The following is a 19,503-nucleotide window of genomic DNA, read 5'->3' on the forward strand; positions in this document are numbered from 1 at the left end:
TCTGCTTCTATCCTTGTCCTTGTCTCTCTTCCTCTTCCTGTCTTCTGATCGGTCATCCTCACCCTATCCGGGCTGCTCGGACTTGCTGTTACTGCTCAGCATACCGATGACAAACTCCGCAACGCCGCGAAAGTCCTCAGGGTTAATCTGGTTGCTACTAGTACCCCGAGCCCAATCGCGGGTTCGCTTCTCAGAGGAGGACTGGCCCATGGCTCGTTTGGCAGCGGATTTTGCAGCAGACTTGGCCAAGTTCTTGGCGAATGTTTCCATGAAACTGGGCTCCTCTGGCAGTCGAGCGCGAGACGACTGGTCCTGCTTGCCAAATAATTGTTCGGCGAAGCGATCCATGGGGGGTTCTTCCGGTTCGTCTTTAATATGATTCAGGAGAGTCTTTGAGATAAAGTAAAGGAGTAATGAGCAAATGTGATGCTCGTCGTCACTGTCGTACTCGTCTTCAAGTTTGTCTTTGGTTGCAGACGTTACTACTTCTTCTTCGACGTCTTCAACTTGAGTTTTCTCGACTTCGTCCTGGGAATGTCCTATCTCTGGGTCGTTTTGAGAGAATAAGCCGTGAGTTGCAGCAACGTTGTTGCTTGATCCCTCGACTTCTTCTCCAGACTTGAACGAAGAATGATCCAGGGTGTAAATATAATTATACAACGGTTGCCAACAGAAAGAGGGTAGAACAATGCAATGAATGGACTAGTAAATCAGGCAAACAAGCTTGTGTTGCAAATATGCAGCCGCCTGTCTTTGTATACTCTGTGACACAAGACCGACATAGTAACAGCAGCCACCCGACGGCTCTTCTTCTATTTAAATATGACAAGACTGATTGATTGAACGGGCAAATAAAAAAGTCCTACTCAACTCATGAGGTACCAAGTCAGGTGAGTCGCGTCAGGTTCGTGATGGTTAAGACTGTAGCTGATAGTTTTATTAGACTGATGGTCACGCGCCTTTGGCGGCCATGCAGGAACATGACCGCGCTGAGACACGGTGATGCCCAAAACTTGCACCTAATGATCGCTATGTTTCTCGTCATAAAAGGATCTGACTAGCCAGTATGACTGTATTTTATTATATTTTGCAATGTTTCAACTGTCGTGACTGACTTTCCATCAGGCTTGTTCATCAGATGCTGGTGTTTTCTGATCTCATATCAAGCCTGACTAACCGGACGCCATCATGCTATATGCCATACCATCTATTATTGTAACCATGCTGCCTTGTAGCACACCGTATATGCCGCTTTTCATGTCTCATTTGTCCCTAGACGCCTCTGTGAATGCATTCATTTCATCCCTCATACAACAGCAGACGTTGCAATAGCAAATATGTGGCCCACACTCAGCTCAGCAGCTCCTTGATGTCTTCAATACGCTGGAGCTTCTTCTCTTCATCATTCATCATACCCAAAGAAGTGGCACTGTTTCGTTGTTAGCTGCGCCCCGTCTGTTTTGTCACAAGTCAAACTCACATGAACTTCTTTCGCTCTTGGACCTTCAACATCCGCTCCTCTACACTTTCCTTAACCACAAATCTCTTTACCTGTACTTCCGCCTCTTGGCCCATCCTGTGCACTCGATCTATGGCTTGAGCCTCGACGGCGAAGCTCCACCAGGGATCCATCATAAACACTCGTCCAGCGCTCGTCAAGTTCAGCCCGACACCACCAGCGCGTAAGCTAAGCAAAAGTATCGTGAACCCTTTCTTTTCAGTGAACTCGTTAAGTACAGCGGCTCGAGCTTTTTGGGCCATCGATCCATCTAGTCGAAGAAACTTGATGTTTGCACGTGTGAGTGCAGGCTCGATAAGGCTGAGGAAAGATGTGAACTGAGAGAATACCACAGACTTCATCTTGGGGTGCTCCCGTCTTAGAGCTCGCAGTTCAGACATTAACGCAACCACCTTTGCAGAAGAAGCATTGACGCCGACTCGCTGTAGGCTGATCCTGGGTTTCTTAGACATCATATCAGAATCGTCGTCGTGGCGGACAACCTCAAACAGGTCTCGTTTGTTTATGGGTTCGCGACAGCTGAAACATCGGGGTACTTCTGCCTTATCAGTTTGGTGCTTGATATAATCAAGCAAGCACTTCTTGCACGCCGAATGCCAACAGCCAGTCACGGTCTGGTCGTTCATGGGCTCCTCGAAACACAAGGGACATTCATTCTCGGCCTCATCACGAATTTGCTCCAGTGCATGAGCTCCAAAGGTCTGGTTTGACTCTTTTGAAGCTTTGTCTGTTACTGCTGTGAACGAAGTGATGAGCGACTCAAGGTCCATGTCATCTGCAAGTCCCGCCGCTGCATCGGCAGCCGCTCCGGCTTCTACTTCATCTGCCACAATGTCACGGTTGCGGACAAGAATAGGATGGCAGCATGACTGTCGAAGACGCAGAATTTGGGCAAAGATGGTAGTGAAGGCCTTCATCACAGTCCCTGCCTCGACATTCTGAGAGAATGTTCGTTTCGCCTTGTTGAAGATGTAATTATAGACGTCTCGTTCCGTCTCCGAGAGTTCCACGTTAACTATCTCAATTTGCTTTGGTGGTAGGAGCACAAGCGGCTCGCCATCGGGCGTTTTCATGTCCTTTGTACGTCGGAGCACAAGAGGCTCTAAAACCGTTTGCACGACATCCAAGGCTCGCATGAAGTCTCCAGATTCAAAAGGCACTGTAATGAAGGTTCGCCAGAACGAAAAGTTGTTCCAAGGTTCCACACCTAAGAACCTGACAAGACTAAATAAGTCTTCCAACTTGTTTACGATAGGAGTTCCAGTCAGAGCCCATCGATGGGTGGCCGAGATCTCATAGCACGCTTTTGATGTCTTGGATGACCTGTTCTTGATGTGATGTGCTTCGTCGATAATGATGCGAAAGAACCTTAGTGAGAAGAGTCCGTTGTGAAAGCTCTTGTCCCCGTTCCTAGCAGCCAAGCTACTGAACTCGGACAGAACAACACCGTAACTGGTGATGACTAAGTCCGGAGCATTGGCCGCGTTAGATGCACAGCAGAGTGCTTGCAGATTGCTAGACTTTTCGTTGCCGTAGTATAACTCAGTTTTCATCGTTCCATCCTTGGAAGCCTTTTCGGCTTCGCTCTGCCATTGGGACAACAGCGACATGGGTGCGACCACCAATGTTGTACACGGCGCATCAAGAATCGACTCTGAGTTCTTGCCTAGTCTTGTGAGTTGATTCACGTTTGAGCGTGCGACAACTGATTGTCGAGCTTCAAGAGCGACTTCGGATCTATGCGTATGAACCAAGCTGAGCATTTGAATTGTTTTACCGAGACCCATTTCGTCGGCAAGTATACCGCCGAGACAGTGCTGTTCCTGTACTGGGAAGTCAAGCGACAGGTCGCCAGAGTAGGGGTTGACGTAAAACTTGGACTGCCCCTCAATTTGTGGCAAGTCATTCTCATCAACATCCTTCAATGGCCACTCGTACTGTTCCCAAAGCGGGTGCATTAATGGCTCTCGATGACTTTTTTCGTCCTTTTCTTTGGCCATCATCCAATGTAGCGCCTGCTTCTGATATTTACGAAGTGTCATGGCAAAGGTATCTGCTGGCTCCGCTTCTGGGGTGTTGAAGTCGAACGACTGAGCCTTTTTGTAAAGCGCATCGAGCTGATCTTGTTCCAACTCCTCTCCATCTTCTGTATCAGAGGATTGGGATGAGTTCGCTTCCTTGGTGTTGTTGGTCCCGTTTCCGTCTGACTTCTTGACTTCCTTTTGTTTCTCCTCGTCTTGCTCAGCAGCCTGGAGCAGCCCCTTGCGGCCATCTTTCGTTGCAGAATTTGTCAGGGTAGGATGAAGGTTGATCTCCTGGAATAACTTAACCAAGGCCACTTGTCGCATCCTAAGTGTTTTCTCATCATTTGTCTCATTTTGGTTAAAGAAGGCAGCCGACCGATCGTCAGCGAGCTGAAACGGTCGGCTGAAGAAAGCAGAGTTGAGCAATGAACAGCGCAACTGAAGAAATATCGTATCGTTTGTTCGAAGTCGTTCGGGAGCGTATACGACAGTCCCCTCAAATCTGCATATTTTCTCGTCAATCAAAGCTGAGACCCAGTTCGCTGCCTCTCTTGCCAGCCGCCCGACTTCGGTGCCACTTTGAGTAGTAAAGCGCACAACTACATCCTGTCGCCTCGGAGCCCCAAAACCCCTCGAAGGAGTGACGGGCCCAGCTTTCCCTTTGGATTTTGTAGGTGGAGGTGCTCGCTTTTGTCGCTCGATCTTAACAATGTCGCCATGTTTAAGTAGATTTGTCCCACTTCGTGTCGCCCACCCTTCAACTCCAAAAGCTCCTATGTATCGTTCGTTTGGCATTCTTTTGGATGTTTGGATGGGGATTGTTCGTTCGCCAGAGACGTTCGGGGTACGACTTGAACTGGCAGCTGGTCTTGGCGGTGCCGGCCGTGTCGATTTCTTCATAAACTTTTTGTATGTTCCGTCAAAATACATATTCACGGCTCGCTCGATATTATTTCCGCAATTGCTTCTGATCGCAGAAAGAACATCTTCTGAGACTTTATCGCCAATGAAAGTCTCGAAAGTCTCCTGGTCGAAGGATGGTGATGGCTCTTGCTGGGACGTCGGAAGCTCCGTGGAAGATGATTTAGGTGATGCATTGTTCGGTTTCTCATCTATTGTTTCCAATCGTTCGGTTTTTGGGACTGTTTCATCTTCATTCTCGAAGAACCGTTTTGATGGCGGTAGCGGGGAGCTGTCATGAGCGACTGGGTCGGAGGAAGCTTCGTCGGGGTCGGCAAGAAATCTTCGTCTTTTGGTCGGAGGTTCAGGATCCATATGATTATCTGGATGCCAAGGACTCATATCTCCAAGAGGCTGCTCCATTGTTGGGGAATTTCCTTCGAAGATGTAGTTGGGATCTTGTATCCCAAGCAATGAATGACCCTTCATGAAATCGCAAATGGACTTCTTTGGGAGACGCGACAAAACCCCTGCAAACGCGACCCGCTCATGGGACAATCACCTGATCCCGTGTTTAAGTGGTTCCTTCCTTCTTGTCTTGTTAATTGATGTGGCTAATGCCTGCCGTGGCGTTAGAACGCTCGACGTCATGAAAAAATTCCCTATAGCGATTGGAAATCCCATGTCTGTGGGTGGCCGTGTATAAGTCGTCATCAGGGGACACTGTTCATTATACAACAATCAATTGAATCGATTTGAGTTGAGAATAGCTATCCAAAGTCTACACATAATTCACAGCCTTTGAGGGCTCAAATTCTTAATGTATCGCCCAAGAATTCTGGGCCAAGGGCTCCGGGGCTTTACTCATGGTCGAACATGTCGTCGAACCTATATCACTGATGCCGATGTTCAATCCGCACGAAGATACTGTCTTACACAACTCCAGTAAGTCGAGTTGATGATTTTCTCAAATGAAAACAATCCTGACTCTCCTCAGAAATAGCGACTATGATGCTCATCTCATCCGCCGCTTCGTCCCCTCTCCGGTGCAAGATACTTACGCCGTTCTTCGCACCCTCAACCTTGAGCTTGTCCGTCTCCCTGAGCTCGTTTCCAACCCTACCATTGGAGCCTTCCGCATGAAGTTTTGGCAGGAATCCATCGACAACACTTTCGCGGGTCGTCCCCCTCGCGAACCCATCTGCATTCTTCTACACAAATGCTTGCAAGATCTTGAGGCCCGGGATGGTAGCTCAGCCAAGAAGTCGATAAAATTCTGGATTTCAAGATTAATAAAGACGAGAGAAAAGCACATGTCGAATCGGCCTTTTGCGACCTTGTCGAGTTTGGAGGAATACGCCGAGAACACATATTCGACTCTTATGTATGCAACATTAGCCTCTCTACCTCTCAAGTCAATGCATGTCGATCATCTCGCGAGCCATATCGGAAAGGCCTGCGGCATCACTGCAATTCTACGCGGAATCCCATTATTGGCAGCACCGCCTCCTCCTGTCAACACACCTTCTGGCCAGGCTCCTCCTGTGCGGGAGCCTGCAATCCTGCTCCCGCTAGATGCCATGGCTGAGGCTGAAGTCAAAGAGGAGGAAGTTTTCAGACAGGGCCCTAATGCACCTGGTCTACAAGATGCTGTCTTCCAGGTTGCGACTCGAGCAAACGACCATCTAATCACAGCCCGGGAAATGCTTAAAAGACTCAAGGCAGGGGAGGACCCTGGTCATGAGTTTGAGCATCAGGGTGAAGGCGAACACTTCTATGGTGAAGGGAGCGATACACTGAACGAAATCCGCCAAGGCTTTGGTGTGCTGCTGGAAGCTATCCCGTCTGCTCAGTACCTACAACGCCTGGAGCAAGCCGACTTCAACCCATTTGCTGTCAAGACGGCCGGTTGGAAAGTGCCCTGGAGCATCTGGCAGGCATTGTCAAAGGAGCGGATCTAACCCTTGTAAAATTACAACATATTCGAGATATAACCCCCAATGTATCAAAATTTGTACTATAGAAAAGAATTATACGCAGGGCATGATGGTCAATTATCAATGATCAACACATTGAAATGTCATGCTCACCTTTCTGTCTCAGTAATGGAAGTGACCATTTACGTGCCCCACTTGTATGAAGCTACCTACCGCCACCAATATGGAATGGCTAATCTTCGGGATCCAAAATTCGAGATCCGCCAAATCCATCGTTTATTGACAGTGATTTCTATATCGAATCTGCGACATTACTATCCTGATCGTAGATGCCGTCGCCAAGATGCTCTACGAACTGATTGCCATTGTACGTCTCCCGATTGTTCCCCAATAGTTGAGCACAAACTAACCAAACTCAGGTCCGACCAGGCAGCCTCTTAGAGGTGAAGGAGTACGTTCCCAGCATCGACTCACCTACCGATACCGAGCCTTGAACTAATCATCACAGAATCGCCCAAACTGTCGGTTCCCTCGTCCTCAAGAATGGTGGAGTCGTCCGCGGTCTCGCCAACTGGGGTGTCTTCTCGCTGCCCAAGCCCATCTCAGTGCATCAAATGAAGCACACCCACGGCCACTACTTCGTCATGCGATACGATGCCGCCGCCAAGGTCCACCACGATGTTCGCAACACACTGCGCCTCGAGCCACGTATGATTCGTGCCGCACATGTCAAGCTCGGAGACGGAAAGCTTGAGTCCCTCTCCAGATTCGGCCCGCCAAAGTGGAAGACGACAGGCAGCGAGGCGTAAGGAGGGGCAAAGAATTTTAGGCGTCACAAATGGAGCGGAATCAACTTTAATGGCAACAATGAAGGAGAGGGAAATATCATGCTGTATGATACGAAGGAAACCTTGACAAAGAGTATGGACTTTATGGCTTGGAAAAGAGTCTAGTTCCCAGCTCAGGCATCACACGATGCCGTGTACAACAGGTATGCTGCATCAAAGGACAGCAGCAATCACGGTTACATGAATAGGTACTATAGAAATCCAAAATCCGCATCTCATGGTATCGCCTAGCGTTGGTGAAAGGAAACCAAGACAAGGAGCAAGAATCCGCAACAATTGGATAAGCTTTCTTTTGTTGCAACATGTCTATCATAAGTCATCAATCGCTGCCACACCAATGGTTCAAGTGCCCTCGGTAAACGCCGTCTCATCTAGAAACGCAACCCGCTACCCGTATTTCTAGTCGGCGCCTGAAAGATGTGCCTTTGCGTGGTGGTATGTAAGAATGAGACCTAATCTCTCAATCCAAGCCTTTATGTACTCTTGTTCCGTGGGTCCTGGCCACAGTTGATTCAACTTAACCAGCACGTCATCTAGTTGTCAACGTCCATGCCATCGGTCTTAGCGATGCCATTCTCGCGACACCATTCCACGAAGTCGTCAATGACACTAGGCCAGGCACCATCCTCGTTCCAGAACGATAGCGACTCATCAGACAGTGATTTAAGAGCAAATTCAAGAGTCATGTTCCACATATCCTTGTTAACTGAACGGGTCCATTTGGCTTTCAGGAAATCCTTCCACAGTTGAAGCCAGTCGTGGTTTGACGTCTTCCATTCCATGCCGGGGGGTGTGAACAGAATCTCCCAGTACACGAAAGCGTTTTCAAGGCTGAGAGCTTTCTGGTCGGTCTCTCGGCCAGCAACAAAGGCATGTCTGTAAACCTTCTTGAAAAGTGCTTGATCGGAAGAAAGAGACTTGATTAGTTTGCGGAGGTGGGTAGCATGCTCCTGGTGTGTTGTCCCAGCTCTGTAACAGAATTAGATATGAATGTCCTGGAAGAAGCCCGACCAAATCTTTGAAACGCAGGTGGTCCGAATGGTGTCACTTACCCAGTCACTTTCCAACCATCAACATAGCCTCTTCTGGTGATTATTCCAACCGCAGGCGCTTGGAGGAGTTCAAGGGCGACAAGCAGCTCGGCGTTTTCAATGCTAACATTCAGCTTATCCGTGAGATAGGACATTGTGGATTCGAGTTCCAATTTGTCCTTTTCATCGTTGGTATCTGGTTGGAAATGTTAGCTCAGAAACTTGGCGTATTATCAGGAAACCATGCACCTTGCAACTGGTCAAACAACGCATCTAGCTTTGTTTCCAATGGTGATGGTCCTTTGCTATCTCCGCTAGAGGCAAAGTATCTATTCGAAGTACGTTAGCGTTGCTGATACATGACAGGCCAGATATAAAGAAAGAAAGACAGGGTATCAGTCATGATGCTTGACAGTGTACGGATCAGCAATAGCCAACTCGACCACTATATAGTATGGCACAACTGCTTGGCATATGAAGGCAATGTACCGAGAAGTTGAGTTCTTGGGTGGCTTCGCAGCTGGCTCTTGGTAAAAAGATGCAGGTCCATCAGTGCTGGCCTTTTTTGATGCAGACCAAATGGGGACCCGGGTCGCAATACGGTTCTTCACACCCTTCCATCCCATTTTGAAGCTTGAAATAGTGTATAGGCTCCAAGATATCGAATGGGTATAGGTCTCTAGTAGAGTTGCAGGGTCGAGTTCGTTACGAGAACAATAGACGAAGAATTTGTACAAATCCGGTCATGGATGCCAGGCTCCCCATGGCCCCCATGATAGCAGTCGCAAATTCGATACAGGCATAGGCACAACATGCCTTTGAGGTAACGTTTTCAAGACCCCTCACTAACACAAGATGCCCCAAGTAACCTTGACTCAACGTTCGGCGTCTTTGTCGGTCATACTCTGCAGTGTATCCGGGCAATAGTGGGCCAGGCCACTGTGACGGGATACACTTGCAAACAACGGCCGGAGGATGCTCGATACAGATACTTCCGTATTGGGTTGCAGCGGAAGAATCATGCCAATGGTCGTAAAGACAAATGCATATCATGACAAGTTTAAAAGGACGAATAGAAAGGACTTACGCATCAACCGCTTCATTTAGCTTGAAGCCCGCATTCTTGAGGTACTGTCGATCCAGGGTTAGCACAGCCATCCTCATACAGCATCATGATCCAACTGTTCCTGGCTAAGCCGTGTCACCGCTGAAACCCGAACCGCTGCGCCTTGTGGCCGGGTCGTATTGTGCAGAGAGCTAGACTGCCATGAGGTTCATACGTAGCCAGGACCGGACCGCCATTGTGACATGAGGAGGAGAAGAAGAGTAGCCGTGAAGAAGACGTACACGGGTGGCTTGTCGCTCTGTTTGGCCAGTCAGAGATACGAACTGGGCAATAAGAACCTTCTGCTGGTTTGCAGATGGTGGAGGCATCTTGGGCGAACTTGATCCGAGAGGGATCGTCGGGGCGCTGCACGTATATCGGAGCCGGTTTGTGGGTTTGGTAATTGGGGTAGTCAAGCGTCGGCCGGTATGATGGACATGCAATACGGACGATGCTCGGGGTTGGGCTCAGGGTCTAGCTAGTCGGGATCGTGTGATGATGCACTGCGTAATCTTGCTCGAATTCGTCCGTTGCGTCGGATATCGAAGGCTAGTGGGCGGAGCGAGAGACCGTCAAGAGTATGTGACGCGAGCTCTAAATGAATGGATATAAAGACTGAACAAGTTTAAGATCAAGCAAGTGCAGGTGGAGGGGTTGAGCTTTCCTTTTGGTTGCGACAAGGCTACGAACTCAGGTAGCTGATGGTGGGGTTAGATTTTAGGTGATGAGTGGGGCTTGGCCGTAGATGCCTTAATGCTGTACGCAGCTCTAATGCACTTGAGGAGAGTCCACAGTTTATGGCTCAAAGAAGTGATTCAGCGCGTGATACTTCAAAGCGAGAGGTAAATATGCTTAAAAGGCCCCATATCCAGTAACATAGAATCTGGCCGGATACTATCAATAAAATGCATTTTCAGATGAAATTCATCCCGTCCATGTCGATTCGTGATCACTAACACTGTATTTGACATGTGTTAGCGCAGTCTGCAGCACGAGATAGGCGATCTGTACAGTGCAATTGGCCATAGCAGCCCCCGCCTACTGTCATGACGTCTCACTTAAGCACTTGACGCGGTTCACGACGCGTTCTCAAAAAAGATCGATATCAATTAAAAGCACTGGCTTTGACGTCCAAGCTACAACTCCACGGCAACCAGTAAAGGAGAGAGAGAGAGACTGAAAAATGGCTTCATTATACGCGCCCGAAGACGAAGATATACAAGTTGATCCGGCAGAACCTCTCAAGGGCATCGTTGTCTGCTGTACAAGTATTCCTGCCGAACATCGTGTTAGTTGCCGCTCCATCATGTCCCATCCTCATCATGTGTGTTCGGTCTACTAATGCATTATCCCTGATCTAGACCACCATCGCCGCCAAAGTCTCCGAGCTGGGAGGTGTTCACAAATACGATCTTACTCCAGACGTAACTCATCTTATTGTCGGCGACTACAACACCCCCAAATATCGCCATGTCGCCCGTGAACGCCCCGATATCAAGGCCATGGACGCCGCCTGGATTGAGGCTCTTAGCGAGATATGGAAGAACGATGACGAGATCAATTACCGACAACTCGAAACCAAGTATCAGCTCAAGCCTCTAGAGAAGCGAGGCATCGACCCTACTATTCAGCTTCAGCCAGGCGAGGGAGAGGCGGAACAAAAGTCATTATGCATATGTTTAACAGGATTCGGCGACCAACGAGGCGAGATTGCAAAGAAGATCACATCAAACGGAGGAGTGTTTACCGGTGACCTAACGAAAAAATGCACCCACCTTATCGTCCATAAACCCGAGGGTAGGAAATATGCTGCAGCCAGGTCATGGAACATCTACCCCGTCACACTCGCTTGGCTCGACCAGTCCATTGCGCGAGGAATGATTCTCGATGAATCCAAATTCGATCCTACGTTACCTCCAGAAGAGCAAGGAAAGGGTGCTTGGGTTACAAGGGAACTCAAACGTTCGTTGAGCAAAAGATCAAAATCTGCCATGGGGATCGGCGCCGAGGAGGGTCCTAGGAAGCTCAGGAAGACTGCCAGCATGAAGTTGAGCTCGCAGCGAAATAGCATGTGGGGTGACATTCTTGGACGGTCAACGTCAAGAGACTATTCCTTCGCGCAAGAGAGCAGGTCAGAAGATGCATTTCAACCACAAGATCAGCAGCAGCAACCCCAGTACGAGGAAGCCCAACCTCAGCCTCAACCGCCTGTTCCACCCCTTCTAGAAGACCAGGGCATCTTCGCAAATTGTCGGTTTTACATACACGGATTCACCGCGCAAAGAACTTCTGTACTTGAGCAAACGCTCCTCACCCTCGGCGCAAATGTCTGCAAATCACTTAATGAAGCTGCTCTGGGCAAAATTCCACAATCCCCTCGGAGCCGCTTTTTGATCGTTCCTCAACTATCCCAGCCAGATACCCATCCCCAACAATCCTACGATGACCTTTACGTTGTAACAGAATACTATATCGAGAAATGTCTGCACAACAAACAATATTTTGACCCCATGGAACACGTCCTTGGTCGACCATTCCCATTCTTTCCTATACCGGCATTTGCCAACCTCGTCATATGCACTGCCGCTTTCACAGGTATAGAGCTAAACCAGGTTGCCCGTGCTGCCGCCCAGCTAGGAGCCAAATACGAAGGAGAGTTTCGCAAGACCACAAGTGTTTTAGTATGCAAGAACCTCGCTTCCATGCGTAAGGAGAAGCTCCGCATGGCTCTAAGATGGGGTGTGCCTGTAGTGTCGGCAGATTGGTTCTGGAAATGCATATCTACAGGATTCAAAGTGCCCCTTGACGATTATATATTCCCCGAGATAAAAAGCAGATATTCGGAAACATCTCAGCCCGCCTCCAAGCCAACGCCGAGGGCTGTCCCTGAAACCCGAATACAAGGCAAGCCAATACAGCGCACTCTTTCGGAGCCTGCTTCCAAGCCAACAAAGGGTAACACGCCCAGACCTCCGTCTGCCGCTGGAGTAGATACCATGGCTTTTGCTCACGATTCACCGGAAAAGGGGAAGTCCTCACGGAAGACTAATGCGAAAGCTGCTCCAGTGTCAAACTCTACCATATCAGCAGAGTTCGTCACAGCTCGTACACACCCTACGGCTGCAAATAGTCTGCCTAAAGATAAAGATTTTGATGCTCCTCTCGGTAATGTCCCTCTTTCAAAGGTCCCTCAACCACGCATGAATGGATCTCCGTCACCCACCAAACAGCAAAAGGCATTACCTCGTACTCGATCCGACCCCACCACCATAAAACATCATGATGAAGAAACGACAAGCCTCCCTTCAGATCTACAAGAAGATGCCCAAGAGACGAAGCAACATCAGAATGCTGAGCAGGCACATATTCGTGCTAAAGCCGCCGAACGTCAAGCTCTCTCATCAAAACTGACATCACTCATCGAGACGACAACACCAAGCATCCCCTCTTTCGCCTCTGACGACACCGATCACGCTCCCTCACGACCTCGCAAGCGTCAGCTCTTCGGGCGCGCAATTAGCAACGCCTCCAACGCCAGCAGTGTCGCTTCGCGTTCTGCTGCTGAGCTCCATGATGTGTTTGGAGATGACGACAAGGAGGCAGATAATGGATCTGAACCGCCGGCGACACAGTTGGAATACCGTGACGACAGAGCGAAAGAATGTCGAGCTGCACTGATGAGTCGCATGATGGGTGGCAGTGGCGAGTTCAAGCCTGCTGCACCTACGCCTGCAGCTCCAACCCTGAGCATGATAGCCGGGACGACCCGAACACTGAGAAAGCGAGATAAGACCGAGCAGCATGTGTTCGGGTTCATGTGATTTATATGCAGCAATGCACGTTGCTGGAGTGGTTTGAAATCGAATTTGGCTCTGTGGATATGAAAGCGGTACACACTGTAGATGATAGTAGGGTCTCTAGGAAAAGTTGACCTCCAAAGTCTTAGTGTACAAAAATAAATGGCCTAAAGAGTACAGTCTAAGTGGCATCAGCTAGCCTACTAATGTCGTCTCTCATTCTTCCAGCGGTCAATTCTTCAGATACCCTGAGGGGTTTCTAGGTCATTTGGGAGGTTTACAGTAGAACTTCACACAAGAACAAAGCAATTCGCTATTATGATTTGCTTCTTTGTACAATAACAGAAAACACGGTTGTATCTGGTAATTATCTTTTCGGCGCTGAACTACGAAAGCGAGCCGCTATATTACGAGAAAACTCCTTTCTAGTATCACTTTTCCCATCCTTCCATCAATGGCGCTTTTCCCCGTCCCGGGCCCCAAGTGAAAACAAGGTGAAAAAGATAACAAAACAATATTCCCATGTAAGCATGCAAGTTCCAGTGTTGGCTTGCATGCAACAGTTCCCTCTAAACTAAAAACGAAAGGAAAAAGGCAAAAGGCAAAAACGTTGCAAAAGATTATGATTAAAAGGGGTTGGGGGTATCGGCATCTCTTTCTTTTGGCGTTCCTCTTGCATCTGTTCAGGCTGATTCCACCAATCTTTGATTTGAGTCACCTCGGCCTGGCAATTGTTCTGAGTTCATGCTTAGCCAGCGACGTTCAAGATCCTCACTGCCAATATCCCGTTAGCACTTAGCTCCCAACTCAGTCACGAAGGTTCACTTACACAGAGTGTTTGGTCATATGAACCTCTTTTTCTCGGCAAAAGAACAAAAATCGACGCATGGTACGTGCTCGTGAGAAAGCTGCCATCACATCTCCTCGAGGCTTGCCGTCTGGAGCATTAGCGTTCTCCGACTCTTTCACGATGATGTGAACACGAAGCGCCTCGATATTCCATATCATCTCCTCAATATCCTCCAAGTAGACATGAAAGTCGATCTCGTCTTTGAATAGTCCCCACGAGGCAGGATGCATGTCTCTGAGCACCTGGTGCTGGAAACATTGTATTTGATCTATCCAAGTCCAGTACTGCGTAACGCTGCTGTGACTGGTGAACAAGCGACTCTTGACTTTAGCAAGTCGCCAGTCATACTTAGTAATTTGGCCACCGCTGCATGAATCCGTATCAGACCAAGCCTCGAAGTGAAATTCGTCGTGAACTGGACCTGATATAGGTGGTAGATATTTGGGTCGCTTGTTCAGATGTGTACTGAAAGCTGGCTGAGGACTTGGCACCACTGCTGGTAACATCAGAGGTTGCTGACTAGGCATTGGGGACTGTTCGATAAACGAATCATCTCGAGGCGTACTGGGACCCGAATGCATGGACTTCCTCTTCTGGAGAGGCTTCGGCGTAGTGCTGGGGCTACCATGGCTTAGGCGCGACTTCATAACTCCAGAAGGGCGTCCGATGTTCTTGAAGCCATGTTTGTAACGAAGAGCGGTCAACTTTGAGTCGTGGTAGAAGTCATGAATTATCTTCGGTAGATTGAAACTAGCACCTCCGACTTGCATAAGCTCATGAAGACGCTGCCGCATCCAGTCGACTGGCGAGATATCAATATTAAATTTCTCAAGTTCTGATATTGTCTCTGAAAGTCGGAACAGAGTGTCGTACGAGGTAATACCACCCTTACCCGACTGGATGTACTTCTTGCCAAGTAACTGATATGGGCTGATGGGGCCTTTTTCGTGGAATTCGAGGATTTTAATCCCACGATTAACCTGTCTGCCGATTTGGTACTTGGAAGAGCCGCCCTTCTCCTGCTTTGGGCCAGCCTCAATGGCGGCTTGATGCTTCTCGCGCCATCGAGCAAGTTGCGGCTCAATGAGTGACTTCACATTTTGCCAGTTGGGCTCCCAATAGGGATGTCTCTCGTTGATCTTGACTAGAGGCACTCCCTCCACGCATTCGGGATAGGTGTAGACTACTCCATCGTGCTTGAGAATCATATTTTCACGAGTAATCTCTTCTTCGGCGGCAGCAGGGGGTGATTCTGGAGGTTGAGAAGAAAGGTCGCCGGTTGGTAACAAAGGCGGAGTTGGTCGACCTCGCTCACTAGATGGGGGTCGGCTTCTCACATTGGCTGGTGTGAAGCCAGAGGTCACTCGGTACTCCTTTGGAGTAGGCACCTGCTCCGACTCGCGCGGTGTTCGGATACTTTCAGAGCCACGAGAGTCTTTAATAGGGGTTTCGCGTTCGGGTGGAGAGCGAGGAATATCTTGAGGGGCATGCCGCGGCGCACTTGACGGAAGTGTAGATCGCGGCGCCTCCCGGAGAGGCCCAGCCTGAGTTTGGGCGGGAGACGTATCCACGGGATCTATCATGCGCTCCGGAGCATAGTCTGTCCTAGGGGCAGTGCTGGGGCGATTGTGAGAAGAGTCGTGGACTGGCCTATGAACTGTCTCACGAGGTTCATCGATTTGCATAGGCGCCATAGGTGCTACCGCAACAATTCGTTCCGGGGCCTTTGCAGAGATTACATCATGAAGCCTCTCTGGGGTATGATCGGAAATTCGCTCCAATGGTCGTTCTGGCAGGCGTTCAACTGGTTGGTCAACTTGACGGGCAACAGCTTGTTCAGACTGCGGATTGGGTTGTGTCTCCGGTTGTCGTTCAGATGATCGCTCAACCGCATGCTGCAGAATAGGCTGCGGTGAATGGGATCGAGAATTGACAGAAACTTGTTCCTCAGTCGGCTGGGCATGTTGAGGATCCGGTTGATCTCTTGTCTGAACTTCGAGTGTTTGAGATTCCTTCGCCTGGAGATTTTCTGCGGATATTTCACCTGCTGCCACTTCGCGTTCTTTATTCTGCCGCGCTCTGGCCCTAGAAGCGATAATGTCGATCGTGTCTCCTGAAGCTCCGTGGCATCCTTGACGATTCCATTCACAGTTACCGCATTTCTGGTATAGGTCTCCTCCGACAATAATGCAATCGTCAAAGGCGCCTTGGTTCTTGTCGCATGATTGGCATCGTTTGGACTGTATTTCCCCAGTAGCTTGAATCATACAGGATAGCCACTTAACTCCCTTTGCCTCAGTTCGCTCGTAAATGGTTGCAAGATGGGTTGTGTTGAAACGTCGTCCTTTTCGGATCTTGACTGGTCTTCGAATCTCTAGCTCTTGTATACCCTCTACCCACTGGTTCCACGGTTCGATGTGTTCCACAGGTCCGATCACATTACCGTCAGCATCAACAACATTAACAAGGGTCTCGGCGGTTTCGTAACCATGCTGTTCAACACCCTCCATATAGTCCTCATGGTTTGCATGATCGGCTTCTTCTGCGGCAGAGCCATTAACGGGCTCTCTCTGTAGCACTGGCCCGTTGGGAGGCCAAGGCAATTCTGGCAGCATGTCGGGCAAAACGAGGCCCTCTGATTCGGGACCCCTAGTCTCGGGGGTATCTGGGTCCTCTCCCCTCTTTTCTCTGAAGAAGCGACGCATTTTGGCCCAGATGTTATGTTGGGCTTCCGTTCGCTTCCTGCGCGACTCGTAATAATCTTGCTCGATACGAACCAGTCGTTCTGCCTTCTCTTCACACTCATCCGTAGTACGCGCCAGCTCGGCCTCGACTTTGGCAAGCTCCCTGGCTAAACGACCTTGAGATTCCTTTAACTGACTTCGCTGTCCCTTTAGTTCACTAAGTTTTAGCCGTACTTCGCTGAGTGAATGCTGGAACTCTTTTTCGATCTTCCTGTTTTCTATATCTTTCTTGCTGCGGAGATCCCTCCAAAAATTGTCTTCTGTCTCAGCCCAGACAGACTTTGCTTCCCCAGGAGGGAGAGCTTCCCAGACTTCTTCCCCTGCGGCCATGCTGGGCCAATTCGTTCGAGTAGCTGCTCAACACGAATATGTGATAACAGCAATGGGAGCGACAGATATAAGTCTGAAGAAAAAATTTTGGTTGGAGAAAACCGTACAATAGGATGCATGAACTTCGCTGCTGTATTACAGTTGACCCCTTCTGGTGAATGCAAATGAGAGTCAAACCACCAACAAGTGATCGCGTTCTAATACCAAGCAATGGCCAGATCGGATGAGGAATTGACAGATCCCAGTGGCTCCAATTTGATGGTCCGAGGGCCGAAATAGAGTCGTGGGGCGCGTACTGAAAGCAGGTTGAATTTGAACTAAAACACCCCAAAAGACAATCTGAGGGAATGGACTAAGAAGGGGAAATGAGTACCTAGGTAGGCGGGAAACGCGTGAAATGAAGAATTGTCTCGAAAGTCAGGTTAGGCGTGTTGTGACCGGCGTGTATTGGTCAAGGTGACAATATTTGGAGGATGCAGTTCCTCTAACACGAAGCATGAAAGTAGCAGGGTGCTGTCACTCAAAGTTCATCAATGGCCGAAATTGCTTCCTTTTTTTGTGACGCTGTTGATGGGCTGCCTCGAAAAAGAAGCGGGTTTGCAAGTGTTGCTTCGAATTTACTTCCACCACCCTAGTCGCAATGGCAGTTGTTGCAGTGGCAGTCGCAGTGGTAGTCGCGCAAATGAGCCCACAGTCTCGCGCTGTCGACCACTATCCCTGCTATAAAAAAAAAAGTACAACCTCGTTAATAAAGCGTGCTCAGATGGAATCAATGAGGGGTGAGAGGACGCGATCAAACAGGATACGAACGTTTGTGTATTATCCCAAATTGAGAAAAAAGGGAGGGAGAATATATGCGTTGCACAGTGGTTATAGACAATGTGTAGGAGTGTGAAAGATAGAGATTTCTCGGCGATAGGTCCAAGTCAATTCGGGGGGGGGGGGGGGGGGTCAGATTTGAGTTGGGTGGACAAGGGCAAGGTGCCGATGCGGAAGTAGGTGTCGACTAGATTAAGTATTTGAGGTACCTATGTGAGATCGAACAAAAGGTAAGCTCGGATCACATCAGATAGGGAAATAAAAAAAAACACAATAGGCAGAGGCAGAAGTAGAAGCAGGCAGTGTGACGTGAACGCCTGGATCGGATGTGGGAGGAAATAAAGAGAATGGAATAAATGGGAATGGGAAATGATGGAAGATAGAAAGGTCGGGTAGCAAAGAAAGTTTAGGTAAGTTTATTATTTTCTTTGAAGGGGACGAACGGATGGGAAAGTGCTACTGTACCGTACCTTCCACGTCCCAACTATCTCACAGGCATGGATGGCATGGCATTAGCAGCGTGGATGAGGTGAGGAGGTGACCTAGGTAGGAGGGAGCTCTTTAGGTACGGTGGTAAAACTAACGACCAACCGAAACCAAGACTGGGGCAAATGAGAGAACGACAACGAATAAGGTGTGAAGGCGCATAGAGAAAAGCATTAAGCTAGTACTAAAGTCTCGTTCTGGTACGAGTAACATCAGGCAGTTCCATGCATCGACTATCATATGAAAGTATCTTTTTTTTTTCCTTCGCTCGTCTCTATTTGTTTTCTTTCGCTACGTAATTTACTCCCCTGGTCTCACTCAGCTGCTTTTGCGCGCTTTGTTTCCGCTAGATCCTCATGGACCCTTGCTCAGATCGACCACTCAGATAGGCTGAACAAGTGCCTAGTCATAGCTTGTCTGTATCCGACCATGCACTTGACATAATTCTTATTCAATGAAGCCAGTATTTTAATTGAGTTTCACCTACGGATAAAGCCACTGCATCTAGCTACTAACCTGCACAGTGTCGTAGATCCTGACAGCTAGGTATCCCGTAGTCTGCCGACTAATTCGAGTACTAGGGTTATTTATTTACTTCTCCTATCAACATCAACCTTGCGTGTCCATTTCATTACTCACACCCAACACGTACACATACATCATCTGATCTGATCTGACCAGTTCGGTTCCCTTCAGTTCAACTCGATTACGCTGCTACTGCTACGCAAAGTCCTGGTACTTCCTTCCTTCGCTTCTCCACTAGCTATTCGGATTCTCCATCATAAAAGGTACCTTACCCATACCCTACCCAGTGTCTGGTACCGAACCATGCAAGAAGCGAGTAAAACGTAAAACTTGACAGGGATATCCTTGCTCGAGACACCCTCTTTTGCTCTAGTGCTTCATCACGTGCGAGGAAACTACAAGCACTGCTTGTGCAAACGAGGAAGGAGACTGTCAAGAGATTGTACAATGGCAGTCACAAGCGAACTATTCAAGGTTTCGTCCAGTCATTAACCAACAGCTTCCATCCTTCCATCCATGATCCATTCAGACCTCACACTCTTTATTTTTGTGGTCCCCCTGAGTAGATCCGAGATTGATGAGTACAAA

General features: G+C 48.8%; 9 protein-coding genes across 9 annotated transcripts in view; 4 read left to right on the plus strand and 5 right to left on the minus strand.

The window, feature by feature from the left end:
• The window catches only part of FGSG_12184 (uncharacterized protein), a gene marked incomplete at both ends in the record, with an annotated part of 806 nt that extends 458 nt beyond the window's left edge, over window positions 1–348 (minus strand). The window contains one exon of the mRNA XM_011320378.1: window positions 105–348. Coding sequence (XP_011318680.1) covers window positions 105–348 — 244 coding nt within the window. The remainder of the gene's footprint in view (window positions 1–104) is intronic.
• Window positions 349–853: 505 nt separating this feature from the next.
• Window positions 854–1,120, plus strand: FGSG_12185 (uncharacterized protein). The gene is made up of 2 exons (XM_011320379.1): window positions 854–890; window positions 944–1,120. The coding sequence occupies exons 1-2, from the start codon at window positions 874–876 to the stop codon at window positions 1,059–1,061; spliced, it is 135 nt and encodes a 44-aa protein (XP_011318681.1). The 5' UTR covers window positions 854–873; the 3' UTR covers window positions 1,062–1,120.
• Window positions 1,121–1,350: 230 nt separating this feature from the next.
• Window positions 1,351–4,866, minus strand: FGSG_02724 (DNA repair protein RAD5; the record flags this gene model as incomplete). Its single annotated transcript, XM_011320380.1, has 2 exons — window positions 1,351–1,429; window positions 1,481–4,866. The coding sequence occupies 2 exons, from the start codon at window positions 4,864–4,866 to the stop codon at window positions 1,351–1,353; spliced, it is 3,465 nt and encodes a 1,154-aa protein (XP_011318682.1).
• Window positions 4,867–5,263: 397 nt separating this feature from the next.
• Window positions 5,264–6,404, plus strand: FGSG_12186 (uncharacterized protein; the record flags this gene model as incomplete). The annotated part of the gene is made up of 2 exons (XM_011320381.1): window positions 5,264–5,388; window positions 5,447–6,404. 2 exons carry the CDS (start codon window positions 5,264–5,266, stop codon window positions 6,402–6,404), a joined length of 1,083 nt encoding a protein of 360 aa, XP_011318683.1.
• A 294-nt stretch (window positions 6,405–6,698) lies between these two features.
• FGSG_12187 (uncharacterized protein) lies at window positions 6,699–7,445 on the plus strand. The gene is made up of 3 exons (XM_011320382.1): window positions 6,699–6,747; window positions 6,800–6,831; window positions 6,889–7,445. Exons 1-3 carry the CDS (start codon window positions 6,724–6,726, stop codon window positions 7,187–7,189), a joined length of 357 nt encoding a protein of 118 aa, XP_011318684.1. The 5' UTR covers window positions 6,699–6,723; the 3' UTR covers window positions 7,190–7,445.
• A 316-nt stretch (window positions 7,446–7,761) lies between these two features.
• FGSG_12188 (uncharacterized protein) lies at window positions 7,762–8,414 on the minus strand (the record flags this gene model as incomplete). The annotated part of the gene is made up of 2 exons (XM_011320383.1): window positions 7,762–8,197; window positions 8,281–8,414. 2 exons carry the CDS (start codon window positions 8,412–8,414, stop codon window positions 7,762–7,764), a joined length of 570 nt encoding a protein of 189 aa, XP_011318685.1.
• Window positions 8,415–8,964: 550 nt separating this feature from the next.
• On the minus strand, window positions 8,965–9,693 carry FGSG_12189 (uncharacterized protein; the record flags this gene model as incomplete). Its single annotated transcript, XM_011320384.1, has 3 exons — window positions 8,965–9,250; window positions 9,347–9,390; window positions 9,607–9,693. 3 exons carry the CDS (start codon window positions 9,691–9,693, stop codon window positions 8,965–8,967), a joined length of 417 nt encoding a protein of 138 aa, XP_011318686.1.
• An 854-nt stretch (window positions 9,694–10,547) lies between these two features.
• On the plus strand, window positions 10,548–13,185 carry FGSG_02727 (uncharacterized protein; the record flags this gene model as incomplete). The annotated part of the gene is made up of 2 exons (XM_011320385.1): window positions 10,548–10,688; window positions 10,726–13,185. 2 exons carry the CDS (start codon window positions 10,548–10,550, stop codon window positions 13,183–13,185), a joined length of 2,601 nt encoding a protein of 866 aa, XP_011318687.1.
• Window positions 13,186–14,785: 1,600 nt separating this feature from the next.
• Window positions 14,786–17,085, minus strand: FGSG_02728 (uncharacterized protein; the record flags this gene model as incomplete). Its single annotated transcript, XM_011320386.1, has 2 exons — window positions 14,786–14,813; window positions 14,885–17,085. The coding sequence occupies 2 exons, from the start codon at window positions 17,083–17,085 to the stop codon at window positions 14,786–14,788; spliced, it is 2,229 nt and encodes a 742-aa protein (XP_011318688.1).
• Between the last annotated feature and the right edge of the window lie 2,418 nt (window positions 17,086–19,503).

Source organism: Fusarium graminearum, chromosome 1 (genome assembly GCF_000240135.3).
Source record: "Fusarium graminearum PH-1 chromosome 1, whole genome shotgun sequence".
NCBI lineage: Eukaryota > Fungi > Ascomycota > Sordariomycetes > Hypocreales > Nectriaceae > Fusarium > Fusarium graminearum.

Excerpts from the sequence above, each read along its gene's own strand:
- FGSG_12187 (XM_011320382.1), top strand. The coding sequence starts at position 6,724 with ATGCTCTACGAACTGATTGCCATT. Across the intron at positions 6,748-6,799 it reads TCTACGAACTGATTGCCATT|GTCCGACCAGGCAGCCTCTT; the intron begins GTACGTCTCCCG and ends AACCAAACTCAG. Across the intron at positions 6,832-6,888 it reads AGCCTCTTAGAGGTGAAGGA|AATCGCCCAAACTGTCGGTT; the intron begins GTACGTTCCCAG and ends TAATCATCACAG.